Source organism: Lagenorhynchus albirostris, chromosome 19 (assembly GCF_949774975.1).
Source record: "Lagenorhynchus albirostris chromosome 19, mLagAlb1.1, whole genome shotgun sequence".
NCBI lineage: Eukaryota > Metazoa > Chordata > Mammalia > Artiodactyla > Delphinidae > Lagenorhynchus > Lagenorhynchus albirostris.
In genome coordinates this window covers 60,056,781-60,077,158 of record NC_083113.1, presented here as the reverse complement: position 1 = coordinate 60,077,158, position 20,378 = coordinate 60,056,781, and the positions used below count along the sequence as shown (strand labels likewise).

At 60.8% G+C, this 20,378-nt stretch overlaps 1 protein-coding gene across 11 annotated transcripts in view; it reads left to right on the top strand.

The window, feature by feature from the left end:
- The window catches only part of ANKRD11 (ankyrin repeat domain containing 11), a 172,865-nt gene that overhangs the window by 138,869 nt on the left and 13,618 nt on the right, over positions 1-20,378 (top strand). For 8 of the 11 annotated variants that reach the window (XM_060130819.1, XM_060130827.1, XM_060130826.1 and 5 more), the window contains 6 exons: positions 2,287-2,428; positions 8,790-8,928; positions 16,322-16,492; positions 16,606-16,809; positions 17,499-17,641; positions 20,194-20,341. In XM_060130819.1, coding sequence (XP_059986802.1) covers positions 2,342-2,428; positions 8,790-8,928; positions 16,322-16,492; positions 16,606-16,809; positions 17,499-17,641; positions 20,194-20,341 — 892 coding nt within the window. In that variant the 5' untranslated portion in view covers positions 2,287-2,341. Of the gene's footprint in view, positions 1-2,283; positions 2,429-6,242; positions 6,442-8,789; positions 8,929-15,800; positions 15,898-16,321; positions 16,493-16,605; positions 16,810-17,498; positions 17,642-20,193; positions 20,342-20,378 lie in introns of all 11 variants that reach the window. The other 3 variants (XM_060130828.1, XM_060130825.1, XM_060130820.1) reach the window with 3 other exon arrangements.

Here is a 20,378-nt window from a genome sequence, read left to right as displayed (position 1 = left end):
ACCTGGGCCCATCGAGCCCTGTCCCTCCTCAGGAATGAGTGGAGACCTGGCACTCGGGGCCAGCTGCCAACACAGACATCCTGGTGAGGCGCGGGCCTCCTCCGTCAGCTAGGGGATTGCGCCCAAAATGACGGCAGTGGCGAGTGTCTCCTGGTGGCAGGGACGTGCCAGAGCCCGGGTCGGAGACATGCACGCGGGTGTAGTGTTGAAATTTCACGCCGACGACAGCAGCGGAGCAGGAGGCGCTAGAGGAGCCGCAGGGTCTGCCGGTGTTTCCAGAAGCTGGGGGTGCGGCTTGGGGGGCCGCCGTGGGCACCGAGGCCCTGGAGGAGCGGGCCCCCCTCTTGCCCCCAGCCTCTGGGCAGCTCGTGCAGGGCTTCCCAGGAAAGGCCAGAGCCACCGTGGGGCACTTGGTGACATCAGCTTTTGCGGCCTGGGCTGGCCGTCCACGCGCCCTCCTGGTTTGGATGCGGCAAGGTCGGGGTCCGGGACTCGTGGGTCCGCCCGGCGTGCGCTGCCTGGCTCCACACACTCGGGGATTCGCGTCTGGGGGTGCGAGCGTCGCGCGTCCACGGCTCCGTGGCCTGAGTTTCCATCTTGGGAGCAGGCAGTCAGGAGGTTTTCAAAACATTAACTTCGGATAATCTTTAAATTTCTGTGGAAACATTGCTGATGAGTTCTCAGGTAGCCCTGAGATTCAGCAGCTGTCCTGAGTCAGGCTCTGACATGCCATTCCTCAGCCTGAGACAGCCCAGTTTGGTCGTGGAAAACTGGAAGAGAGCTTGGCGTTCACAGTTTCAAGCGCAGATAGGAACCATCATTTACGGCCGCAGCCACGGGGAACGTGTGGAGGCAGAGCCCGGCCCACCTGCGTGGTGTGCTGCGGAGGCGGTGTCAGGAGGTGGTGTGGTCCCTCCACTGACTACAGTTAGATGTGTGTTGGCCAGTGAATAAGCAAGGGGACACTCGGGGAACCTTTGATCCGTTAACGTGGAAAAGGAGACAGGTTCTCCAGAGGCTGGTGAAGAGCAGGTCGGAGCTGCCACTCCAGAACGCTTCTGAACAGCGTGTTTCCAAAACCATACAGAGTAGAGGCTGTTTAATTCCAGGTGAGCTATTTACAAAACCCCTCGTCCAACACGGCAAGGCGCCAGAGGTGTGATTCGGTTTGTGTGAACTGTTCTCTGACCCTGTGAGGAGGATGTCTGCGAGGAAGGCTTTCAGGAGGACGGAGCAGACGCGCTTTTCCCTGTTCCCTCTGCTGAGCGCAGCACGCACCCTGGATGTGATTCGTGGAGCAAGCACAGGAGGACCGGGGGGGTGGGGGAGAGCTGTCCACATCGGGCAGGGGCGGGGCGGGTCAGTGTGGCCACAGGCAGAGACGACTCCACGCACAGGTGCAGAGCGCCTGGCTGTGCCGGCACGGCCGCCAGGGAAGCACCGGGCTTGTTGGGAGCAGCGGCAGGATTGAGAGGCGAGTCGGCCAGCATCTCCCCTGGGGTCTCCACGGGGAAGGCGGTGGGTGGAGTGGACAGTTCCGCGGGCTGTGGGGTGGTCTCTGGTTACGTGGTACCTGGGATGCGTTATGTTCGGGGGAGTCGGCGGCTTGTGTGTGAGAGGTAGGTGGGGTGGTGGGTGGTTTTGTGGGGGGTTCTTGGCCATTGCCAAGAAAGGGCTGGCCCTGGTGGGAGGGCGGTCGGTCCCCAGAAAGCAAACTGAAGATGCCAAAACATAAAATACAGAAAACACGATAACCACAGCATGTGTCCTGGGAAATGCAGGGGCGCAGGCCTCAGGCCCACGTGCAGGAGTAGGCGCCACAGCTACCTGACATCCTCCGGGCGTTCCCCAGCGGCATCACTTGCCTACCTTCTGGACATTTGACTTGCGGGAGTTGGGGAGTTCGGAGTGCTGGGTGCTTTCTGAGTGGCAGAGTAGCCCTCATCCTGACCTTCTGTTGGGGGTGGGGGCAGGGGGCCGAGAGGGTGGTGGGCGTGATCCCCTGGACCTCGAGGTGTGACCCTGCCCGTGGGCAGAGGGTGCTGCCACCGAGCGTGTGTGGCGCCTGACGCCGGGAGCAGGGCCCCGCGTGCACCCCGGGGTTCTGCTGTTCTCCCTCGTGGAGGGGGACGTGCCGCTGCCGGGGCTGCCAGCCGGGCCGGTGCCTCAGGAGCGGCCCCTCAGAAGGCTGCTGCGTCCATGCATCGTGCATCACTGACTGGAGGCGGCACCTGGGTTTCATGTGGGGTCACTGGATCTTAACCCCTGTCCTCTGTTTTTAAGCAGACGGTTGACGATGAAGCGATGGCGGCGTGAATGAAGGCCTGGTGAGGAGGAAACGATGCCCAAGGGTGGGTGTTCTAGAACCCCACAGCAGGAGGAGCGTTCCCTGAGCAGCGACATGGTGGAGAAGCAGCCCGGGAAAAAGGTGAGCTCGTCCTCCCCCACCACTCCGCGTGGGCCTCTTCCGGGCCCGGGGGAGGGCTGGGGGTGTCACTGTCGCTTGTCCCTCTGCAGTGGGCGACGTCTGTGCCGCGAGACCCTCTTCGGGCGGCAGTGGAGGAACGGCTGTGCTGGATGGCTGTGGAGGACACGTCTGGCTTTTTTTAAGGATGTTTGTTATTTGGGGGCCAAAGTGGAGCTTTAACCACTAGGTCCGTGGACAGAAATTGCTGTCTGAGAGAACCCCAGTTCGGCCCCACCGTCTGTCCCTCAGGACCATGGGTTCCTGCCATATGGTTGCTGGCAGACCAAATCTGACGGTAGCCGTGCGAGTGGTCCTGACTTGAAACGCTGCTGGGTAATTGTACTCCCCGTTTGCGTGTTGCCAATGTGAATAGAAAAATGGGTTGTAAATCTGCATCATTGTGTCCTGTTAATGTGCTGGCGCCCTGGGCTCGGGGGTGTGTGCTGTGTGCTCCACAAGCTGTGACACCCAGTGTTCCCTCCAGACTGTTCTTAGAGGGACCCCCACGCTGGTCTGTAGGAGTTACAGACTCACAGGCTTCCTGAGGGAGGGCCCACCTGCAAAGGTGGCCTCGCCCGTGCTCTGCGTGGGGTGCTGTGGCCTGTGCCCGGCCCCCCTTGATCCAGGAGGAGGACGTTCAGAGAAGCCCTCAGTGTGGAAGCTGGATGTGGCTCGTTGCTGCTTTGCCCCGCGGTTTTACGAGCAGGTCTGGGAAGAGGCCTCGGGCTCCATGCTCCTCCCAGCGCTGGGAAACTCTGGGAGCGCTGGTTCCCGGAATCCCAGAGGAATCCACCGAGGAGAGAGTAGGAGGCCGCGTCCAGATGCTGAATTCCCAGGAAGGGTGGCAGGGGTCCATGGATCCAAAGCCCCTGGGAGCCCCCGCTCCTCTCGGGGCTCCAGACAGGCCTTCTGGTGGCAGTGAAGGGGTCGGGGTATTGCCGTCCCAGGTGGACTCCTGCGGTCCCAGTGACGCTGGGGATTGCAGAGAGGGAGATAGAGAAAAAGGGCCGAGGAACAAGCTGTGCCTGGCCGAGGAGCGAGCCCCGCGCCCTGCCCCGCTCTCTGCAGGACGCCGGCTGAAGCACACGCCACCCGCTGCGACCCCCTCCCCTCCACAGGACGCTCCCCGGGCATGGCTGTGTGACACCACAGGTGTCCACGCAGGTTTCGCAGGGGAGGGACAGGTCAGGCCTTGAGAGAGAGGAGCACCCTGACTGGAGCAGGGAGGGCAGCTGCGTTCCCCCAGACGACAGGGCCGTCTGTAGAGGAGGCCCAGGAGGTGTGCGCAGAAGCGGCGGGGTGCAAGGCCTGCGGAGCGAGGCTGTGGCCGGAGCAGCGTGCAGAGTGCCTTTTCTGAGCGCTGTTAGCCAGCGGTCGGGTGTGTAAGTTTAAAAACACATGTGTGGGGCTTCCCTGGTGGCGCAGTGGTTGAGAGTCCGCCTGCCGATGCAGGGGACATGGGTTCGTGCCCTGGTCCGGGAGGATCCCACATGCTGTGGAGCGGCTGGGCCCGTGAGCCGTGGCTGCTGGGCCTGCGCATCCGGAGCCTGTGCTCCGCAACGGGAGAGGTCACAACAGTGAGAGGCCCGCATACCGCAAAAAAAAAAAGGCTACAGACTGTTTAGGGATTAATTTGATGAAAGATGTGCACCCTGAAACCTGCAGAACTTTGCTGTGGGAAACTCAGGCAGTTCTGAGCCGCTGGAGAGGAGCAGGGCCTACGGGCCGAGGGTGTCTCCATAGTGTTCAGATACCAGCGCCCCCCAAGCCAGTCTCATAGAGCCGTCGCGATGCAGGTCCAAGCCCCTGAGGGCTCTTGGGGAGAAACCGATAAGCTGCTTCCAAAGTGTGTTTGGAAATTCAAAGGACCTGGCGCAGCAACAGCCACCTTGAAAAGGCAGGAGGGAGTCGGAGGCCCTCGGCCTTGGCCGTGAAGCTGCGGGGCAGTGGAGACAGGCGCACACCTGTCCTGGGGAGCAGGGTCCCTACAGGCACCCACGTGTGTGCTCAGCTGCTTGTCTACAAGATGCTGAGGCTGCTTCGTTGCGAAAGGATCATCTTTTCAGCAGACGAAGGTGGGACAGTCAGATCAACCTATTTGTGCTGTTTTTGGTGGCTGATAGAGTCCTCATTCCTACTGGCTTCTGTCGTTGTTGGTCATTCACAGATAAGACTCAGTTAGTCATAGTCGAGGGGGTTCCAGGGCAGGTGTGTGGGGTGCGGGTTAAGAGCCAGCCCTCCTGTCTCTGTACGTGGTGTGTGGGAGCTGGCTGAGCGTCCGTAGGGGACGCTGGTTGCTGGGCCACAGCAGTTTTCAGGGTGTGCCACGGTCTTACATGGAGGTTGAACTGATAGAGGTTGAACCCGATAGAGGTTGAACTTGACGTCTAGACATCCTGTTAGCATTGAGGAAGTAAACACACTGTGGAGTGTGTACGGTTGGTCCCTGTGACGGTGCCTGGGTACTAGTGAGGGAGGCTCAGCAAGGTCTGCCCTGCTCTGCTCTGGCTGAGGGTTAAAAGCTTTCTGTGAGCACTTTTAGTGAAGTAGAAATGCACATTTCCTTTCTAGAACCTGGGATCACGATGATCCAGACCAGGCTCTCGGGACACCCCCCTCCCCCGCGAGCAGTCCCCACGGTAACACCCCGCCCCCACCCACAGGGGATGCGGACTCATGGTGGGGATCTCTGCTTCCTTTCGATGGACAGGCCCTTGCTGTTGGAGGGAGGCTCTTCCTCTGTGGCTGTGTGGTGTCCATCGGATGGACGTTCAAGCAGCTTCTCTGCCGATTCCTGTGCTGATACACATCTGGGTTTTTTCCAGTCCAGGTGTGACGTGAACATACATACATTGGGGTTTTTCTATGGAGGCAGCAGATAGGGTTTAACGGTTCGTCAAAGTGACTGCACAGTTCTGCACCCCCAAAGCCTAGGTCAGGCGGACCCATCCGTGCTAACACTTGGGGATGTCAGTTTAATTTGCCTTTTTCTGTCGTCTACTGGTCTCCTGTACCGTCCTCTGCAAGCTGTCCGTCTGTGATCCATCTGGACTCATTTTGTGTTTCGTGCTGTAAGGGAGGGTCAAGGTTTATTTTCTTCCCTGTGGATGTCCACATGGTCATTGTCACTGGGAAGACTGTCCTTTCCTGCTGGGTTGTAGCGGAGCCCTTGTCACCAGTCAGGTGGGGCTCAGCTTCTGCTCTTTGCTCTGAACCTTTGGCCCTTGGGTCCAGGACTACCTGTTGTGACTATAATTGTACAGTCTTGATACCTGGCAGTTTAATTTGCCCATCTTCGTTGTTCTTCAGAATTGTCCTTGCTACTTGTGACCCTCTGCGTTTCCATGTACATTTTGGAAAAAGCTGGTTGATCTCCACGCAAAGCCTGCTGGGTTTTGATTGGATTGCTTTGAATGTAGAGATGAGTTGGGGGAGATATGCCGTGCTAACAGTATTGAACAGTGTCCCATAAGTGGGCCTGCATTTTTATCAGTCTAATTTCTGTTCTCTCAGTAATGTTTGTAATTGTCTATGTAGAGGGCTTGAACACCTTCTGTTAGATTCATTCCTGTGTATTTAATGTCTTTCGATATAAATATGTAATATTTCAGCATGATTTCCTAATGGTTTATAGTATATAGAAACCAGTCACTTTACGTGTGATTGAGCTTCTCATTCACTTACTAATTTGAAGAGTTTAATTGTAAATTCCTCTGGATTTTCTCCTGTGTAAAAACACAGCGTCGTAAGATACATACTCCTTGTTATCCCTCAGGAAGAAGAGGGGGGCGGGGCTGGCCTGGTCTGACCGTGGAGGAGACCGCCCCCCTGAGGCATGTTGTCACGGTGGGGCGCAGCCCGCCGGCATCTTCCCGCAGCTGTGGAATGTTCCGTCTACGGCTGCACTGGAGTGGATGCACCCATTTGCCTTTTGATGGGCGGTTGCTCTTTCTTTTACTGTTATGAACAAAACTGTGAGTTCGTGTGGCATGTCACTCACTCCCCGGACTTTGTTAGAAACTCTGAGAGGCCCCAAGCAGCGTCCGAGGCCCACTGCTCTGCCGGTCCAGTCAGCGATTCTTGTGAGAGTACTGGTGTTGCCTCCTGGTTTTAATTTGCATTTTCCCAACGCCGAACACCTTTCCAAACGTTAACTGGCTGTATGGATATTTTTTTCTGACAAGTGCGTGTTCAGCTCTTTTGCTCATTAAAAAATAGGTTTAAAAAAAAAAAAAAAAGGGGGGCTTCCCTGGTGGCGCAGTGGTTGAGAGTCCGCCTGCCGATGCAGGGGACGCGGGTTCGTGCCCCGGTCCGGGAAGATCCCACATGCCGCGGAGCGGCTGGCCCTGTGAGCCATGGCCGCTGCGCCTGCGCGTCCGGAGCCTGTGCTCCGCAACGGGAGAGGCCACAACAGTGAGAGGCCCGCGTACCGCAAAAAAAAAAATAAAATAAAATAAAATAAAAAAAATAAATAAATAAAAAATAGGTTTAGTTTTTCAGTAGATGTGGTGAGTATAGGCATTCCTGCCTTGAACCCCCTCTCGGGGGTGGCACCCAATCTTCTGCACCAAACCTGCGTCAGGTGGGGGACGTCCCTCCCCACAGTGTGCTGGGAGTTGGTCTCAGGACCTCAGGGCTTTTCTGCAGCTGTGGAGATGATCATAATTTTCCATCCTTTTTTTTTTTAAAAAAAGCATTTTTAAAATATTTATTCATTTGGCTGCACTGACTCTTAGTTGCAGCATGCGGGATCTTTAGTTGCAGCATGCGAACTCTTAGTTGCGGCATGTGGGATCTAGTTCCCTGACCAAGGATCGAAGCTGGGCCCACTGCATTGGGAGTGTGGAGTCTTAGCCACTGGACCACCAGGAAAGTCCCCGTCCTTTATTTTCTTAGTGTGGTGAATTACATTGATTTTTTAATTTCTTGCATTTCTGAATACATTGTTAGTGTGATTTGTGTTATCTTTTTTTGTGTCTGTCGATCAGATTAACGAACTGGACCAGGAGTTTTTTTGGTGGCAGGTTGCTTATTACAGTTTGGGGCTTTCACTGGTGGGTGCTGTTCTCCTGGCAGGGGCGGCGGGGGGCGGGGCGGAGGTGCGTGCAGGTGGTGACAAGCGGGCCTGTGTCCTGGTGCCTCTGGCACCGGCTCGGCCGAGGTTCGGGCTCTGCCTGCTGGTCCCTCTTCGCGCTCCGGGTGCCCTCGGAGCTGGCGGTGTGTTGTGGCGGGGTCTCCCTGGTCACCCAAGGGTGTCTCGTTGCCTGCTGAGACTGGAGGGCACGGCGTGGCAGTCAAGTGGAGGACTCTCAGGGCCCCGGGAGACAGGACTCGCGCCGCTCAGGGTTGGGCGTCCCCTCCCAGGAGCACCCGACGCCCCAGTGCCGTGAGGGCTGCTGTGAGGGCCGTGTGTTTGCCTCCGCCTCCCCGGGGTGGATTCCAGAAAGGAAGCCTGCTGCTGGAGAAGGGGCCGCCTGGCGGTAGCAGTGCCGTCCTCCATGTCAGCAACGCAAATTGGCTGGCCCGTGTGGTGCGGTGCGGTGCGCTGCGGGCAGACGAGCCGGGGAGCTGGTTAGCCTGAGGCTCTGCTGAGCGCCCGCACCCCACCCTCAGGGCTCTGTGTGCTGCCCTTTCTGTGAGAGGCGTGTCACATCCCGATCCCCCCGCCCCCCCCCCCCAAGGTGGCGCTTCCCCCGGTTCTGCAGACGGTGGCAGGCGAGGCAGACGCCCAGCTGGACCTCCCAGGTTGAGGCTGGAGTTCGGGCTCCCGGGTCCTTACAGGTCAGCAGGGCTGGGAGCGATGGCCACACCCGGCCGCCCTCTAGCCAGCTCCTGCTCTGGGCTGGGTCGCCCGCACTGGGCTCTGCTCCGGGGCTGCTGCGGCTGCAAGATCCGTCCCAAAGACGGCCCTGCAGTGTCACAGGCCTGTGGTGATCAGAGGTGGCTCAGGCCCCGGGCAGGCGAGGGACGACACGCTGGAGGGGAGCCAGCGTCTCAGGGCAGACATTCTCTCCCGTTTGGTGCGAGGCCGGGCCCCTTCGTTCACGGTCACGGGGAGAGTTTCCAGTAGAGGGCAGGTTCCGTCTGTCAGCAGGCCCCTCTGAAGGTGCGTTTTCCCCGTTACTGGGTCCATCTCTGGGAACACGAGGCAGGAGGCAGCGAGGTGGTAGGGCCGTGGGTGCCTCTGAGCCTGGTGGGCAGGAGGGGTGTCCATTGCCCAGATAAGAGACTTGCTTTCCGGGCACGTGAAGTCCTGCTAGACCTAAGGACTTTGAGAGTCTAACTTGGGGCCAGCGTCTGAAAGCGTCACTCTCTTTTCCAGGATAAAGATAAAGTTTCTCTAACCAAGACCCCAAAGCTGGACCGCACTGATGGTGGGAAGGAGGTGAGAGAGCGAACGACCAAGCGGAAGCTGCCCTTCACTGTGGGCGCCAATGGAGAGCAGAAGGACTCGGACACAGGTACCCACCCGCCCCCGGCGCCCCAGTTCTGCAGCCCGGACCCGGGAGGGGGTGACTCACAGCTGACAGGGCAGATTCCCAGGCAGAGGATTCCCGCAAGTGTGCACAGAAGCCACGTTCCCCCAGCCCCAGCCTGCCCAGGGGCCTCCCGTGCGTGTGAGCACGGGCTCCTCTCTCTCAAGGAGAGCCTCTGGAGAACTTCACATGGGAGGATAAACGTGTTTCCCCTCAGGGCTGCAGAAGCACATAAATTAAACCCAGTTGTTTGAAATGGAGGCCAGAGGGAGCTGTGAGAACGAGCAGGAGGCACGCAGTCCCCCTGCGCGTGCGCTGCGGGTGTGCCACTCACCACCACGTGGCGCGTGTGCCTTCAGGTTGGTTCCATCCGAGCTGCCTGCAGGGACGTGTGCTGGGTCCAGGCAAGAACCCGGCCCCTTTGCCAGCCGGCTCACACTCCTCCTCTTGGTCCTGGTGTGCTGGGCCTCCCCCGCCTGCCGGTCATCTGACTGCAGACCCCCTAAGCCAGGGGCAGGTGTGGGGTGGATCCACAGAGCCGCGAGGGGGCCTGGGTCCCCCAGGATGCAGCCACGGGGGAAGGAGCAGAGGTCCTGCCAGGATCGGGCGGAGGGCAGGGGGCTTTGCTGCACGTGAGGGTTTGTGTCAGGTCTCAGGAAAATGGCAGGTACGGGAATGACATAAATGTGAGAGAATTGGGAGAAATGGCAGGGGGAACAGCCTGAAATGAACGTCTTCGCTCACAGCGCCTCCTGCACGGCCGACCCCCAGGTGGGTGCGCCCCGGGCTCGCAGCCACTGAGCATGACCTGGGGTAGGTGCAGGCTGGTGAGGCAGGTTGGCGGGGTTGGTGGTGCCAGCTGGGGTATGGCTGGGTCCGGGGCAGGCGGCTCGACCTCCGCGGGGTCCTCCGCAAGGGGAGGGGTTGGGCCGGGGAGGAGGGCAGAGGAGGTGGGCGTCCTCGCAGGGACCCTGTGCCTCAGGCTCTGGGTGCAGAAGAGACAGGCCCAGCTCAGGCTTGGGTGCCCGAGCCAGCTCTGGTACTGGAGGGCGTGGCGTCGCTGTTGGGTGCGGCCTCCTGGGTGCTGGGGGCCTGCAGGTCGGTGTCGTCCTCTGGGATGTCCCTGCCCGAGCACAGGCGGGCGCGGCGTCCTCGGGGGTGTCTGCGGGGTGCTGGCCGTGAAGGCGGCCTCCAGCAGGCCTGGGGGACGGTTGGCATCTCAGCACGGGGCGCCAGGCAGGTGGGAAACTGAAGAACGTTTTGCAAGTGGGATTTTCCAGGCAGGGACAAAGTCTAAATACATGGAAAGTCCAGCATTTGTCCTCTTACTGTTGAGTGGCTATCCCTTTGGGGGCCAGTTTTGCTGTACCATTGACCCTTGAACAGCACGACTGTGAGCTGCATGGCTCCGCTTATGTGCCGGCTTTTTCAGTAGTACACAGTGTGGGAGGAGGGGGGCCTTCGACTGGGTGACTGTGTCCTGCCCATCCCCCCCGCCCCCGGGGTTCGGGGCTGACCCTGCAGCTTTCTTGTACACCTGCTTTGGTCATGTGGCAGAACTGTTCTCCGGTAACTGGGAGCGTCTCATCCTTCGGGCCAGGACTGGGCACCTCGCCTGCAGCCCTGGTCACTGACCCCTCCCTGCCCTTCCTGGTGAGCGGCCGCCTGGCCAGGCAGAGTGAAGCTCTCCCTCTGAGAGGCCTCGCTTCCACCAGGTGCTGCCTGCCCGCCCGCCCCAGGGCAGATGGGGAGGCTCTTGTACAGAAGTGCCAACTCTGGTGAGCACCGAGCTAGGGAGGCTGAAGGTCCCCGTGTTCCCACGTCCCCTCCCTGCCTGCTGGCTCCTGCCGTGTCCCTCCAGCGCCCCCTGCTGGGAAGATGCAGCCTGGCACTCACGGGACGGTTGCAAGTGGCCAGTAGTTTCTCCGGCTGTGCTCCCTGAGCGGGGGAGGCTGGTGAGCATCCCCCAGAGACCCTCGGGCTCCCTGGGAGCACCCTCCTGTTTCCCGGTCCCCAGGAGGCCCGCAGCGCTTAGTCAGGGCTGGGGCATCCTCCCTGGAGCTCAGGCCACCAGCGGGCGGGCGCCTGCAGGCAGGGAGGGGGGCCCTCCTGCCCGGTGCCAGTCTTGGTGGGACCAGGACCTGCTTCAAATTATACTCTGCTGTCTGCTTCTTATGTGTTTAATTTCCCCGCAACGTAAGTGTACGCACACCTCCTGCTGAGGTCCGTGTGGATGAAGCCCTGCAGGCTTCTTGCTCAGTCTGACAGCAGCCTTCCCGCCTCCCACCTGGAGCCCCCAGGGCCCTTCAGAGAGGGGCCTGTTCTCAGCTCCCAACGTTTCTTTGCTTCTACTTTGTGCTGGCTCTGCAGTGAGGATGTGTGAGCAGCTCACCCGTCTAGGGCTGGGATTTGGGGACGGAGGCGGCGGGCACGCAGCTTCCCTGGTGGGCAGGGCCTGTCGGGACTCCTGCTCAAGGCTGCCCTGTGTGCGGGGATCCACTGGCGCTGGGCTCTGAGCATGCCCCCTGCCAAATGCTGGAGGTCACGTGGCTGACCATGCAGGGGCTTGGCCGCCTGCCAGGCGTGACACGCTGTGAGTCGCTGGTTGGGAGGGCACATGCCACCCACACTGTGACCCTGGAGCTCTCGGGACCCCAGAGCGGGCAGGACTGGTGTAGGACGCTGGCCACCTCCATCCCAGGCCAAGTCGAGAGGGCGTGGCTGGGCCCGCTTCTCTCTGGCCTGGGTCAGGGTGGCCGCTCCACCCGGTGAACTCCCGGGTCTGGGTGTGGGGAGCTCGAGGGGTGGTCGGAGGCCCCCAGGCAGGCTGGGGCTGGCGGGATGGATGCTGCTGTTCGTGCGCTGCTGGCGGTCTGGATTATGATTCGCTGCTGTCGTGAAAGTTGGGGTCAGTGGTTGGGAACCCCTGTTGTCCAGGCCCTTTATGCCCACCTCACCTCCATGGATTCTGGCCTCCTGATCACGGTCACCTGGGGGACGGCTCTGTGGTCACCCTTACCTGGAGCTGGAGCAGCCTCTGCCGGGGGAGTGAGACGTGGGGGGTCCAGCCTGTCCCTCTCAGGCCGGGGACTTGCTGAAGGCCACACAGACCGCTCTTTCTTTAAACGATCAATGCTGGAAATTTTTTTTAAAAAGGAAAAGGAGGAGACACAGAGCAGGAAACCGGAAGGGAAGCCGTTTGTCACCACAGCCTGAATGATGGTGCCCATGTGGGTCCAGTGGCGCTTGGAGGGTCGGAGTGTAATGCGGGGAGGACCCCGTGCAGCACGTCACCTGACGGGGTATCTGTCACATGTGGACTGTGCCTGGGCCGGCTCCTTGGTCAGAAGCCTGTGTTTGTGACTGATCGTGGAGGTCAGGCCCTGTGTGGTGTGGGAGGTGTGCTCTGGGGCCAAGGGACGGGCCGCTCTTGGGACAGCAGGCCCCAGTGCCGACCACCCACCTCCCATCAGCCTGCCGTGGGCCGAGCCCTGCAACTTCATGGGAGACCGAGGACCTCCTCCGCCCCCTCCCCACCACAGGGCGGAGCCCTGACGATGGTGACATCTGAGGAGAGTCTTAGATTTCCCACTTTCGGCAACGTGGTACGCCCTGGTTGTCAGCCACGGGGCGTCTGGTGCCAGTGGACGGGCTGAGGGCAGCCGTGCCTGCCGACTCCTCTGGCTGGAAGATGCCATCCTCCCGCCTGGGGGCCGAGAGGGCTCCCCAGGCTCACGCCGTCCTGCCCCCATGGGGCTGGCCCTCCCTGGGCCTCTGTGCGCCTTCCTAGCCCCAGAGCGGAGATGAGGATTGGACCCAGAGATGGCCGCCACAGGAGGAAGACACCCGAGCAGACACAGAACAGCGTCCAGAAGATCAGGCAGGGTTTTCACAGTGTAAAACAGAGCATGAGGCAGCAGAAACGATTGCTGAAACGAAGCATTCGGGCGGGGGACGGGTTCTAGCGCTTACCGGGTCCACCACGAGCAGGGTGAGTGAGCTGGAAGCTGCTGAACCTGAAGACGCCGCCTCGGCTGACGCACAGAAGGAAGCAGGGGAGTTGCCGACCGGGGTCCAGGAGGAGCACACGGGGCCGCCGGTGTCTGCGCAGGGTGCAGGCTCCACGCAGAGCGTCGTGTGGAACCACGGGACCGCCCGAGGGGACACAGAAGGCGGCCGGGAGAGTGTCTGCAGACCACGTCCCGGAAGCCAGAGGAGACCTCCCAGAAGCTCACTCTGTGTCTCTGCTGCCAGGATTCGCCGTGACTCGGGGAAGTTCTCCACTGGACGCCGTCAGTTTTGCTGGGGAGTGAAACTCCCCAGGAGGAGTGGACTCTGGGTGCTGGGTCCTGAAACAGAGGCCCTCAGGGCTGCGCCCTCCGCAGGCCCAGCCCCAGCAGAGGCCATGGGGGCTGTGGGAGGAGAGCAGAGGCGTGTTCCGGGGGAGACAGGAACGCATTTAGGGGGAAACGCAGGGATGGCCTGGGGGGCTGGGGATCCTTGCATCTGCTAGCTGGGTGACCGTGTCCCAGGAAGAGATGATAGACGTGGCCCCGATTTCACAGAGGACCAGCGAGGTGATTGAGCGTGAGAATCAAGGCGCCATGGACATACAGGCCGAGTCACACGGCTGTGCTTCGCTTTCCTCACGGTGAGGGGACTGTCCAGGCTCGTGAGACTGCCTTCCCCCCATTACCCTGGGAAGATGGCACGGCTGGCGTCCCCGGAGAACGAGGGGGCAGGGTGTGCTCCAGCCCCTGCGCCTCCACAGCACCCTCTGGCCTTGCTCGCCACTCACATGGACCTGCCAGTTTTCCAGTCTACAGCTTGACACACGCCGCCTGGGCTTCGTGTAACTTCTGTTCTGCTTCCGGTTGGATGTGAGAAACAAAATGCTGGCAGAGCGCTGAGGGAGCTGGGCCGTTGCCCGGGCACCTCCTCTGCCGTGCCCCCATCCCAGCGCTGGCAGGTGGGGCCGTTGCCCACCTCAGGGCAGGGCAGGAAGGACGTTCTGCAGGTCTCACCTGGGTTGACCCCCGGCTTGGCCCCTGCCGACAGGACGCAGTGGCTGGGCAGGAAGGCCCTTCTGCAGCACCAGCGCCCCGGCCTCCGCTCCTCTGTGGCCCGGGTTCCGTGGGCAGCCGCTCCACCTGCGACGCCCAGCCCGGCCAGACGTGGGCTCTCCAGATCCCGGCAGCCGCGGCACCTGTAGAGAAGTACACTCCACCACCGAGAAGTTGGCGTCTCAGGAGATGGGATTACATTTGGGGTTTTTCCCTGTGTTAAGCCTGGGGAGACCAGAGGGTTGGGTTAGTCTGTTCTCCTCCACGTGTGGGGTGAGCAGGGCCCCTGGGCAGGTGTGGACTCGCGCTGGGGTTGCCTGAGCCTTACAGCTCTCCCAGCCCCTTCCTGAGACCACAGGCCGGTGCCACAGGGCCCAGCTCTGCCGCCGACATCAGAGTCTCTGGGTAGAAGTTGCTTCTTCGCTGCCACTCAACAGCAGCGCAGGCAAGACCCTCGAGGCACCTCCCTGGTCCTGGGCGTCCACTGGCTGCACGGTCCCTTGAAGACAGAGGTGGCTGTGGCCCTTCTGCCGGGCTCCTCTGGCATCTTAAATCACGGGCGCGTCTGTCCTGGAGACCCGTGCGCCGCGGAGAGGGGGCTGGGCTGCTTGCTTCCACCCCCGAGGTGACCCAGTGTACTCGGCAGGTGCCGCCCACAGTCCGCGGGAGGCCGCGGGGTCACGCGCTTCGCTGAGGTTCTGCTTCCGTCCTCTCCTCTGGGGGCTTCGTGTCTCCACCGCCCCTGAGAGGCCAGACACCCCAATTGTCTGAGGCCAGGCTGTGCTTCCCAGGAGGTTGGGCAGAGCAGGGCCCCACGGCCTCCCCCTGCCCCGACCCCCAGACCCATCCGTGTGGCGCTCAGCTGTGGGAGAGCTTCTGAGCCAGGCTCCTGCCCAGGTCCGGCCACTGCCCCAGCGTGGCTTCGTTTCTTGGGGCTCCTTGAAGCTGCTGGGTACCAGCTGTGCCCTGTGCAGAGGCCTCCTCGAAGAGCCGGGGCCATGTGCCGCCCTTTCCTCACTGCTTTTGCCGGGCCGTGGGGGAATTGGGGGCGGGGGAGAAGGCGAGCGGGGTCCTTGGTCACCCCTGAGGAGCGTCCTTTCTGAGTTTCCTCCTTGCTTGGGCCTATGCCTCGTGCGTTGGTTAGAAACCAGTTGTTGCTGGCGGGGTGGCGTGTGGTGCTCGGGGGTCATCACCTAAGATGCACAGATCACCGTTGTCAGCAGATCACAACTTTAGTTTTTAAAAGGGCAGTTTAAGGTACTTTTTAAGGAAATAACTGTTTACAGAAAACGCTTTGTAAGAAAATGGAAAGCGTGACACGCTTGTGGGGCCTGAGGTGGAGAGCAGCCCAGGGTTGTAGTTGTGGGAGTGGAGAGGTCGCCCCAGCCCGGGGACGCGGAGGGCAGGGAGAGCCCCTCAGACACCCGGGCCCCGTGGCGACCCAGCTTCCCTCCCCGTGGTCCGCACCCGTGACCTAGGCCCCCCCATCCCCGGGCTCCCCAGAGCACACAGGGCAGCAGGGGAGGGGTCTGAGACTCGACGGAGCCCCAGTTCCTGTGAGTAGGAGGGTGAGTGTGGAGCAAAGTGAGCTTTTGGCTCCTGGTCCGTGGAGTGGGGGGTGTCTCTTCTCTCCGCTCCCCCTGCCCCTGTGAAAGACACGGCGCAGTGTTTCTGCCTGAGGCCGGCAGGGTGTTAGGTGAGGGGCCAGAGGAGCACAGTATGCTTGTCGTGAGGAGGCTGAGGGGCGCCGGGCCGGCGCCGTATCTCGTTAGTGCTCTGTGTTGATGCCTTTAGATGCCTCCAGCTCAGTCCACGCCGTGGTACTGCAAGGCTGGTTCGCTCCTCGAAGCGCCATGGCATGAGATGGAGGCTCCTAGAAGCAAGAAGAAAGGTACAGTACCGCCCAGCCAGCCTTGACCTCTCCGCGGGTCTCCAAGCTGTGTTTGCATTTACATCTGAACTCTTTGGAGGCGGGGTGGGGAGGAGGACCTGGACCACAGACACTAGGAGTTGCTAGACCGAGGCCCGTCCTGAGTGAGCCGGGACTCGGGGTCGTCCGTCCCGCCGCCTGGCGCGCAGGGCACGGTCTGGGGAGGCACCTGGAGCGGTGGACGGTCGGTGGGGGCCAGGCTTGGCTTCAGTGGCTGGTGACGAGGTGTCGGAATCGTGTCCCCAGCACAGCTACTGCCGGAAGAGGTGATGACGGGCAGCGTGCGTGCTGCCAGCTGTCCCTCCCCTCCCCCGCAGGCTGTGCGGCCCCGGAGTCAGAGGGCTCCGTGGCATGAAGTCTCCCCTCTCTCCTCCACGCCTCACAGAGAAGCAGGGTCCCGAGCGGAAGAGGATCAAGAAGGAGCCTGTCGCCCGCAAGGCCGGGCTGCTGTTCGGCATGGGGCTGTCCGGGATCCGCGCCGGCTACCCGCTCTCGGAGCGCCAGCAGGTGGCTCTCCTCATGCAGATGACGGCCGAGGAGTCTGCCAACAGCCCAGGTGAGCCCTGGGGGCAGGTGGTCCTGGGGCCTGGGAGGCCCTCCTTCGGGACGGTGGCCCAGCCCCGCAGGTCCCTCCCGGTAACCTCCGCCCATCCTCTCCTCGGCCTGCAGTGGACACGACACCAAAGCACCCCTCCCAGTCGACAGTGTGTCAGAAGGGGACGCCCAATTCTGCCTCAAAAACCAAAGATAAAGTGAACAAGAGAAATGAGCGTGGAGAGACCCGCCTACACCGGGCGGCCATCCGGGGGGACGCCCGGCGTATCAAGGAGCTCATCAGCGAGGGGGCGGACGTCAACGTCAAGGACTTCGCAGGTGAGAGCTCAGAGGGAGGGCCGTGGGGCAGACCCCCTTTTACGTAGGATGATTTGCTCTTTTTGTGTGTCCAGAGCTGTGCACTGAGAGAGGAGTGTTTGTGAGACCAGGAGGCCTTCCCGTGTGGAATCCTAGGTTTTCCCACGGCCCTGGGTGTTGGACCCAAACCTAGTTTAGCACCTTTTTTTTTTTTAAAAGGAAAAAAGAAAGCGATTTTCCTAAGTTGCATTTTTCCAAAGCCCTGAGATCTGTCCACGGGGCAGCTCTGTGTGCGTGCCGACGTGAGCAGCTGCTCCCCGAGAGGCCTCAGCGCATGCTCACGGAGGCCCTTCCAGACCTGCGGCCGTGGCCACGCCCTGCCTGCTTCCCTGTCTGCAGACAGGGCACATCCTCCCTGTGTGTTGACAGGTGACTTGGGCTGAGGCTGCCCCTCGTGACCCTGTGTTCATTGATCCTGTACCCTTGTCAGCTCGGTGGGCCACGTCACCCTCTCAGATTCTTAGTCTGTAAGGTTAACCGCTAGAGGTCACGAGCAACCCAGAGGCGCCCAAGTAAAGACCACTCGGCATTTCTAGTCTGGGTGCCCACCAGGCCTCTGTCCTGTCCTTAGCGCTTCCTGAGTGCCACCCAGCAGCGGGAGTGACCTTCCTGAGGGTTAAATCACGTACGTGCTGAGTGTCTGTTTCCAGGCTGGACTGCGCTGCACGAGGCCTGTAACCGGGGCTACTACGATGTCGCGAAGCAGCTGCTGGCCGCCGGCGCAGAGGTGAACACCAAGGGCCTGGATGATGACACCCCCTTGCACGACGCCGCCAACAATGGGCACTACAAGGTGGGCGCCTCCCCGCAGACCCCACGGCAGGCCTGCCATTAGACTGTGCACTGGTCCGCAGCCACCTGTTTCTCTGTCCTTCCTGTGTGCGGGGTGACCAGGAAGTGAATCTTTGACAGGCCCCGCCTCCCCCCCAGCCCAGCTTTCTCACCCTGGGTCAGCACCTGGGTGGCCTCTCGCGCCGTCTGTGGCTTGTGTGTCAGGGCCCTGCTCTGGCCACTCAGGTGTGGTCAGCCATTAGGAGGTGAGTGGTCATACCCAGAGGCAGGGGGGCTCTGCCTGTCCTCGGCCCTGTGCTGCCGCCAGACCCGGCAGCCTGGACGGGGGTAGACAACATGGGGTGAGCAGCCCAGGAGCCGCGAGCACCTGGGGCACGGCCCCTCAGGTCCAATGCAGGAGCCGCACGTGTAGGTGAGGGCCTGGCTGCGGTCACCACCACACTGTCCAAGAGGCCCCTGGCCAGAGCTGGGGTGGTGCGTGATGAGGACACGTGGCAGCTGTTTGAGTGCATCTGGTCTGTCGTGGCGGCCCCGCTGGTCACTGTAGGGAGGTGTCAGGGAACCGGCAGTGTGGCCAGTGTGAAAATGACGCATTGGCGCAGGGAGAGATTGGGAGGTGCTCTGAGCTCAGGATGCCGAGACACCTGGGACACCCGAGTGCTGATTACAGAGCTGACGTCAGGAATTAGTTAACGTTTTAGGGAAGACGATGGCATTATGGGGTTTTTGTTGTTACTGCTTTTTAAGAGCCGTTTTAGAGAAGAAGTATGCTGAAAAACTTTATGAAATATCTGGGATTTGCTAAAAAAAACCAGGGCAGGCAGGGACTTCCCTGGTGGTCAGTGCTTAAGAATCCGCCTTCCAACGCAGGGGATGCAGGTTTGATCCCTGGTCAAGGAACTAAGATCCCACATGCCATGGGGCAACTAAGCCCGCGCGCCGCAACTAGAGAGAAGCCCACGCACCGCAACGAAGAGCCCACACACCGCAACGAAAGGTCCCGCCTGCCACAGCTAAGACACGACACAGCCAAAAATTAAAAAACAAAAAGATACCCGGGGCAGTGGGCAGGTATGGGGTATGGGTGAAATGAGGCTGGCTGGCTGGTAGGTGATGGAGCTGGGAGGGAGAGGACTGCCGCCTGAATCTCCGCTTGTGTAATTGTCTTTAAACTTGTTATTAGGGAGCAGTGAGAGACAATGGACACGTGGCCTCAGGTGTGGGCTCTGCAGAGGGGAGAAGGCTGAGGGCCAGGAGATGGGAGATGACCCAGGACTGTCCGGGTGGGCTGGTGGCCTTCGGGGCTGCATACGGCAGAGACCGTTTCTCGGCCGGAGGGAGGACGGCATTGAGGGGACTTAACCTGCGTTGCTGGTCTCAGAGGCAGGGGCCGTAGCCAGGGAACGTGGTGGCCTGAAGCAGTTGGGGTGTTCGTCGGCTGGCAGACAGCAAGGACACGGGACCAGAGCCCTGACTCTGGCCCCAGGATTGTCCAGCACCGTGGTGATTTGCCAGAGGGCAGGGGAGCGCCTGCCCAGGAAGCAGTGTCCTGCTCCCGCCATGCAGACCCAGGCACACCTGCGTGCAGCCCGGGCTGAAGTGGAGGCCGCCGTCCCGTTTGCCAGGCACCTGGGGGAGGCTGTCGGTTCCGCCCCGGCCACCCGAGTGAAGCGAGGATCGAGATGGAGTGAGTCACACAGAATTCTTTGGTTTCCTGGTGCATCTGAACGTTGTCTGCACTGGACAGTTGCCGTTAGGTGTGCAATAGCAGTATCTATAAACAAGTTGCACTCCTTCGTTAAGAAATACATTATTGCGGGACTTCCCTGGCGGTCCAGTGGTTAAGACTGCACGCTTCCGCTGCAGGGGACACGGGTTCAATCCCTGGTTAGAGAACTAAGATCCTGCATGCTGTGCCATGCGGCCTTAAAAAAAAAAAGAAATACATTATTGCTAAAAAATGTAACTGTCACCTGAAGCTCCAGGAGTCGTGATCTTTTTGCTGGTGGAGGGTCTGAAATACCGCGAGAACTACCAAAATGTGACACACAGACACCAAGTGAGCAAATGCTGTCGGGGAAATGGCGCCAGTAGACTTGCTGGGTGCAGGGTAGGGTCGCCGCAGACCCTCCGTCTGTAGACAACACGGCATCTGAAGCGCAGTAAAGTGGGGTCTGCTGTCCTTGCGTTCAGTGGGTCCTGGGCACGGATTAGCGACAGGTGATCTTACTTTCCTGCAATAAACAAACATGCAATAAACCTGCTTGCACAAGCTTGGTCTTTGTTTTCTGTACTGTGTAACACGCCCCCACCCCCCACCCCCACCCCCCATAAAAGCCTTCCCCGCAAGTTGCAGGAACCCGGCGGCTCGAGAGGAGCAGCCTGTTTTGAGTGGTGGGTCTTTGGTGGGAGAGGCCTCGCGGGCAGCGTGAACAGCCTCCACCCCTTGGCCTGGTCGTGCTCAGGCCCTGTGAAGGGGCCGCAGTTGCGCATCGGCGTGGCGGCCGCTCTGTGTTTCTCAGGGTCCCTGACGGGCCTCTCACTGCTCCGCAGGTGGTGAAGCTGCTGCTCCGGTATGGAGGGAACCCTCAGCAGAGCAACAGGAAGGGCGAGACGCCGCTCAAGGTGGCCAGCTCCCCAACCATGGTGAACCTGCTGCTGGGCAAGGGCACCTACACGTCCAGCGAGGAGAGCTCGGCCGGTCAGTGCTGCGGGGGCGCGGGCTGGGCAGGTGGCGT